Source organism: Micromesistius poutassou (assembly GCF_964030765.1).
Source record: "Micromesistius poutassou genome assembly, chromosome: 23".
NCBI classification, from domain to species: Eukaryota; Metazoa; Chordata; class Actinopteri; order Gadiformes; family Gadidae; genus Micromesistius; species Micromesistius poutassou.
The window spans coordinates 495,869-503,368 of record NC_140293.1 but is presented as its reverse complement, the minus strand read 5'-3'; the positions used below and the strand labels follow the sequence as shown (position 1 = coordinate 503,368).

General features: G+C 46.9%; 1 protein-coding gene across 1 annotated transcript in view; it reads left to right on the top strand.

Moving 5' to 3' along the window:
• Positions 1–1,787: 1,787 nt before the first annotated feature.
• The window catches only part of LOC311368646 (serine/threonine-protein kinase DCLK2-like), a gene marked incomplete at its 3' end in the record, with an annotated part of 9,018 nt that continues 3,305 nt past the window's right edge, over positions 1,788–7,500 (top strand). The window contains exons 1-6 of the mRNA XM_084487448.1: positions 1,788–2,369; positions 2,931–3,370; positions 6,347–6,473; positions 6,973–7,095; positions 7,240–7,322; positions 7,491–7,500. The exon at positions 7,491–7,500 is cut by the window's right edge and continues 60 nt beyond it. Coding sequence (XP_084343574.1) covers positions 1,955–2,369; positions 2,931–3,370; positions 6,347–6,473; positions 6,973–7,095; positions 7,240–7,322; positions 7,491–7,500 — 1,198 coding nt within the window. The 5' untranslated portion in view covers positions 1,788–1,954. The remainder of the gene's footprint in view (positions 2,370–2,930; positions 3,371–6,346; positions 6,474–6,972; positions 7,096–7,239; positions 7,323–7,490) is intronic.

The window sequence follows — 7,500 nt, the reverse complement described above, 5'->3', positions numbered from 1 at the left end:
CACACACACACACACACACACACACACACACACACACACACACACACGCGGTGGCCACGGGTGTGGTGTTAAGTGTTGTTATGAGTTTAAAAGAGAGAATATCCATACGATCGCCGGTATAAAACCATACTGGGGTTACAGTGACATCTAGTGGCCACACTGAAACATGAAACACAAATTATTAGAATATATAGAAGATAGATAGATAGAATAGATGCATTTGTTCTATGGAGTCTATTAGGTAGCAGATACCAGAATTAAAACAACACTATAAAGCTTCTACCACACTTAAATCACTATAAAGCCTTTACCACAGTTAATCCAATCACTATACAGCCTTAACCACAGTTAAACCAAAGACAGGCACTAAGCAAACCTTGGATGGAACCAGCTACCCTCCTGGCCAGCAATTCGGTTGGCCCCGCCCCTCTCGGCTGTCCTCATCAAACATTTAGTCCACTTAAGAGAGGAGGAAGGGGAGGATGATAATAATGACGTTATTATTTATTCAACACGGTTTAAACGTTCAGTAGTAACAAGCAAGTGGATACGGCTATAAGGTAGCTCTAGAATAGTTAAACAGCTAGCAGACGTGTAGCAATCAGAAAAGAGGAACTCGTTTTCCTGATGCTTTACACTAGTTTCAGTTTGATGAAGAGTCAGGTGCCTTAGGGGCACTAGGACCCTGGGTGGGGGTCGACTTGCTTCTCTCTTATTCTCCCAACCGGTGAGCGTATACAGCCTCTGTTTCTGCTTCACCGCGCACCTGCTGAAGGAGCACGGGCCTGCAACAGAGAGAGAGAGACCGAGAGAGAGAGAAAGAGGAAGAGAGAGAGAGAGAGAGAGAGAGAGAGAGAGAGAGAGAGAGAGAGAGAGAGAGAGAGAAAGAGAGGGGCGGGCAGAGGGAGTGATCGACGGAGGGAGAGACGTGCGTGTCATCGACACGTATGAACGGGTAGAGAGGGAGGCTGCCGGGTCGCCTTGTCTCGCGCTCTCTCCTCCTCCTCCACCACCACCACCTCCTCCTCCTCCTGCTACGCCTCCTTCTCCTCCTCCTCTCTCTTGCGGCAGCGGCCATGCTGTCTAGCGGGTGATTGACGTTGCGTCCAGCGGAACCGGCGGCTCGTGCAGGTTGCAGCACGGTGCAGGGGGCAGTAGGCCCGAGACGAGCGCGTGCCGCCCATCACTACACCGGGACATCTCCGCATCCCTTGTGCGGTGGGTAAGAAGACGACGCACGACTGCTGGGTCTCGTGCCGAGACGGAGTACCGGGAGGAAGGAAGCCTCCCTAGCAACGGACCCGTGCAAAGGCGTTATTGGTCAGTGTGTGTGTGTGTGTGTGTGTGTGTGTGTGTGTGTGTGTGTGTGTGTGTGTGTGTGTGTGTGTGTGTGTGTGTGTGTCTGTCTGAGTGTGTGTGTGTGTGTGTGTGTGTGTGTGTGTGTATCTGAGCCGATAGACTGTTGTGTCTGCTGATGAATATCCGTCTAGTTTAGCCGACATAAATCGATTATTATTTTGAGGGGAACCGGATGCAATAGGCTAACATTATCGTTATTATAAATAACTACAGCATCATTACAATGACGAGATTGGGTTCCGTTCATCTCGGGAATAAAGCCTATCCCCCCCCCCCGCCCCCCTCACAGCACCGGAGACCGGTGTTGGCGGTAGACCGGAGAGCGATGGAGCCGCAGCGGGCACGCGCATCACCGTGCTGAAGGCGCCGGTGGAGGGCGTGACGCACCGGCACGAGAGAGATACGAGCAGCGGGGCGAAGAAGTAACCGCAGACATTTGATCGGGATTTGACCGGAGCAGACCGGCTCTCTAGCCGCGGACGAGAGAGAGAGAGAGAGAACAGCTGGTGACGAGAGCTTCCGGAACATGTGGAGAGACGCGCTCCCTGGAAGAGGAAAGTAGCGACGCTTCTCGCACGCAGCCTCCATCGTCATCATGTCGCTGAACGGTAAGAGCCTCGAGCTGGAGCACTTCGACGAGCGGGACAAGGTGCGACGGGGCCGCTCCACGCGCACCAAGAGGGATGAGTCGTCCGGCCCGGGGTCTCGAGGCAGCAGCCTGGTCCCGAGCCCCGCGCACAGCGCCAACTGCAGCTACTACCGAACGCGCACCCTGCAGGCACTCACGTCGGAGAAGCGGGCCAAGAAGGTCCGCTTCTACCGGAACGGGGACCGCTACTTCAAGGGTCTCGTCTACGCCGTCTCCAGCGACCGCTTCCGTTCGTACGACGCGCTGCTCATGGAGCTCACGCGCTCCCTGGCGGACAACCTGCACCTCCCGCAGGGCGTGCGCACCATCTACACAGCGGACGGGAGTAAGAAGATAACGAGCATGGACGAGCTGATTGAAGGTACACACAGAGACACAGTCACAGTCCAGACGCACACGCACACGCGCGCACATACGCACGCACACAGAAACGCACAGCACACACTCCCACCACTAACACTCACACTCGCACACACGCACATGCACAGCACATGCATACACACACTACCCTCACACACAAGAGGTAATGGTATGTTAATGGGGTTCTAATGGACAGCAGGAAGTGATATCATGTTAACTGGACTTTACATGTTACTTTTCCCCTCCTCCACTCCTCTCTGCTCTCCTCCTCGTCTCTCCTCCTTCCTCCTCTCCTCTCCTCTCTCCTCCTCCTCTCCCTCCTCCTTCTCTCTCGTCATCTCCCCTCCTCTCTCCTCATCTCTTCTCTTCTCCTCATCCCTTGTCTCCTTGTCTCCTCGTTCCTCCCCTTCTCTTCTCTTTTCATCTCCTCCCTCCTCCCTCCCCTTCTCTCCTCCTCATCTCCTCTTTCATGATCTCCTCCCTCCTCCTCTCCCCTATCCCCCCCCCCCCCTCTCTCTCCATGTCCCCTCTCCCCTCCTCTCTCCTCGTCTCCTCTCCTCAGGAGAGTGCTACGTGTGTGCGTCCAACGAGACCTACAAGAAGGTGGACTACACCAAGATCTCCACCCTCAGCTGGAAGCCCGGCGCCGGCTCCGCCACCGCCAACAACCCCGGCACCGCCGCCGCCGCCGCCGCCGCCGCCGCCGGCGTGGCGGCCGGCGCCCCGGGCTCCACGCGGTCGGCGGGGGTCACGGTCTCCCCCGCGCCGCCCAGGGAGAGAGGGGAGAGGGGGGAGAGAGGGGAGAGCCGGGAGAGTAAGGACTTCATCAAGCCCAAGCTGGTGACCGTAATCCGCAGCGGGGTGAAGCCCAGGAAGGCGGTCCGTATCCTACTGAACAAGAAGACGGCTCACTCCTTCCAGCAGGTCCTGGCTGACATCACCCAGGCCATCAAACTAGACTCTGGAGCGGTGAAGAGACTCTACACGCTGGATGGGAAACAGGTAATACACTACTTATACTAGTACTAGTACTATCATAATACACTACTTATACTAGTACTAGTACTATCATAATACACTACTTATACTAATACTAGTACTATCATAATACACTACTTATACTAATACTAGTACTATCATAATACACTATTTATACTAATACTAGTACTAGTACTATCATAATACACTACTTATACTAATACTAGTACTAGTACTATCATAATACACTACTTATACTAATACTAGTACTAGTACTATCATAATACACTACTTATACTAATACTAGTACTAGTACTATCATAATACACTACTTATACTAATACTAGTACTATCATAATACACTACTTATACTAATACTAGTACTAGTACTATCATAATATACTACTTATACTAATACTAGTACTAGTACTATCATAATATACTACTTATACTAATACTAGTACTATCATAATATACTACTTATACTAATACTAGTACTATCATAATACACCACTTATACTAATACTAGTACTATCATAATACACTACTTATACTAATACTAGTACTATCATAATACACTACTTATACTAATACTAGTACTATCATAATACACTACTTATACTAATACTAGTACTATCATAATACACTACTTATACTAATACTAGTACTATCATAATACACTACTTATACTAATACTAGTACTAGTACTATCATAATATACTACTTATACTAATACTAGTACTATCATAATACACTACTTATACTAATACTAGTACTATCATAATACACTACTTATACTAATACTAGTACTATCATAATACAATACTTATACTAATACTAGTACTATCATAATACACTACTTATACTAATACTAGTACTATCATAATACACTACTTATACTAATACTAGTACTAGTACTATCATAATACACTACTTATACTAATACTAGTACTAGTACTATCACACATCACCCAGGCTATCAAACTAGACTCTGGAGCAGTCAAGAGACTATACACTGGATGGGGAATTGATACTACACTACTAATACTAGTACTAATAATACTAATACTACGACTATAGTTATGATACTACGAGTACTTCTACTACTGATACTACTGTAGTAGCAGAATGTAAGGAGACATTCTTTGCACATATACGCATTAACACCATATTTGTGTGGGTGGGGGTGTTTGTGTGTGTGTGTGTTTGTGTGTGTATGTGTGTGTGTGTGTGTGTGTGTGTGTTTGTGTGTGGTCTTTGTCCTTTCAGTCTAGTCTCAGCAGTGGGAAACCATAACACACACACACACACACACACACACACACACACACACACACACACACACACACACACACACACACACCCACAATACTGAGGGAATTGGGCATTTGAGTTGGCATGACAACAAATCCTTTCTCCAGCCCCCCCCCCCCCTCCCCCCCCTCTCTCACACACACACACACAAGTGTCTCTTTTTTCCCCGCTTTTTCTTTTCCTTCCGTTTCTTTCTTCCGATCCCACTCCCCCCCCCCCCCTCTCTCTCTTGCTCTCGGTCTCTCTATCTCAAAACTCTCCCTCCCTCCCTCCCTCCCTCCCTCCCTCCCTCCCTCTTCACATCACATTACGTCTCATCTGATTGTGATGGCAGATATAGAACAGACCTGCAGAAAACTTAATGCCACCGTCTGATGTTCAGCTCTCCTGTGTGTGTGTGTGTGTGTGTGTGTGTGTGTGTGTGTGTGTGTGTCTGTGTCTGGGTATTTTCTCCCTAGCAACTATACATCATTAACATTCTAAACCCCTCTCTAGCTTTCTCTCTGCGTTTAGTCTTTTATGCGCAGTTCTTACACAGCTAAGTGTGTGTGTGTGTGTATGCGAATTCTCTCAACATGTAAATTATTATTACACATACACACACACAGACATCGAGGAAACACACGCACGCACGCACACATGCACGCACACACACTCACGCACCTATGCACGCCCATTTAAGCTCAGTAGAGCCACATATAGCCACTAGAGCCCAGTAGAGCCAGTAGAGCTCAATAAAGAGCCAATAAAGTCAGTAGAGGCAGTAGAACCAGTAAAAACAGCAGAGCTCAGTATAGTCCATCACGGCCAGTAGAGTCAGTAGAGCCCAGTAGGGCCAGTAGAGGCTGATGGTCAGCCCCACTACAGAAATAATCCTGAATACATGACTTTCAATTGACAAACCAATGTTCATGTCTACATACAGTCAGTGGTTCAGATGGTTGTGAGATGTGACGTGGATGTGACATGTGATGTGCTGATCGCGGGGTCTGATTGGTCGATGATTGTTTGACACGTCAACACGTCAACAAACGACAAGCACAGTTTTAGACGAGTTTTTGGTCAGAAATCGGATGCATACTTTTAACATCGAGAAACACTCTATTCTAGCTGACCACTCTCTGTGACCTAATTTCTCTCCCTAACCTCTGTCTGTGTTTCTATGTGTGTGTGTCTCTCTCTCTAGACACTCTCTCTCTCTGTCTCCATGTCTCTCTCTCTAACCTCTGTCTGTGTCTCTATGTCTCTCTCTCTCTCACCTCTACCTGTGTCTGTGTCTGTGTCTCTCTTTCTACCTGACCTCGCTCTCTGTGTCTCTATGGCTCTCTCTAACCTCTCTCTCTCTCTCTCTTTGTTTATGTCTCTCTCTCTAACCTCTCTTTAACCTCTCTGTGTCACTACGTATCTCTCTCACTTCTGTCTCTGTGTCGCTCTATAACCTCTCTCTCAGTGTCCATGCCTCTCTATCAAACCTCTCTCTGTTTCTCTATCTTTCTCTCTCACACACATCTTCTCATTGTCCTCTCTCTAACCTCTGTCACTGTGTCTCAATGTCTCTCTATCAAACCTCTCTCTCTGTGTGTCTCTCTCTCTCTGTGTCTCTATGTCTCTCTCTCTAACCTGTGTTCCTAGGTCTCTCTCTCTCTCTCTCTAACCTGACCCTCGACTATGTCTCCCTCCCTGTAGGTGACGTGTCTGCAGGATTTCTTCGGGGAGGACGATGTGTTCATGGCGTGTGGGCCCGAGAAGTTCCGCTACGCTCAGGACGACTTCGTACTCACACACGGCGGCAAGCCGGCCCCCTTCGTCAGTGGTGAGACACACCAGCCAATTAACCAATTAACTAATTGAGGGGCAGACTTGTTGACTGACCGTCTCTCATAAAATAAAATAAAATAAAATTGAATTAAATTAAACTAAATAAAATAAAATAAAATAAAATAAAATAAAATTCAATTCAATTCAATTCAATTCAATTCAATTCAATTCAATTCAATTCAAATTTATTTAGTTTAATTGAATTCAATTTTATTTTATTTTATTTTATGAGAGACGGTCAGTAAATAAAATAAAATAAAATTGAATTAAATTAAACGAAATAAAATAAAATAAAATTAAATACAATTAAATTAAATTAAATTAATTCAAGATAAATATACGGGCATGGAAAATAAATATTTATCTGAATTGATATTACCAAAGCTGGTTTAAAACGTTCAGCCAGCATTGGTTTAAAAATAAAACAAAGGAAATATAACAAATAGCTCTCTCTCTCTCTCTCTCTCTCTCTCTCTCTCATTCTCTCTCTACAGATTCAAAGACCAAGGTGTCTAAACCACCAGTCCCTCAGAAGACTACAGCTCCCAGAAGCCTCAGCGGCACCTCCTCAAAGACTCCACCCAAAACGCCGCCCAGGACCAAGTCCCCTGGCCCAGGTATTACACTCCACACACACACACACACACACACACACACACACACACACACACACACACACACACACACACACACACACACACACACACACACACACACACACACCACAAAGTTACTAATCAACTTCTCACCTCTCTGTGTAGCCAATGAGTTGTCAGGATCCCAGTTAACTGGCAGGTCATCCAGGACAAGCCCCTCCCCCACCAGCCCACGACCCAGCCTGAAGGTAAACAGATAACAACTACAACTAGCTCCAGACAGTCAATCAGACCGCAGGAAGGGATAGAAAAAACATTAAAACCATTTGTCCCAATTTATTCCATACAAGAACAATCTCTCTCTCTGGTTCTCTCTCTCTCTGGTTCTCTCTCTCTCTGGCTCTCTCCCTCTCCAGATTGCCCCTT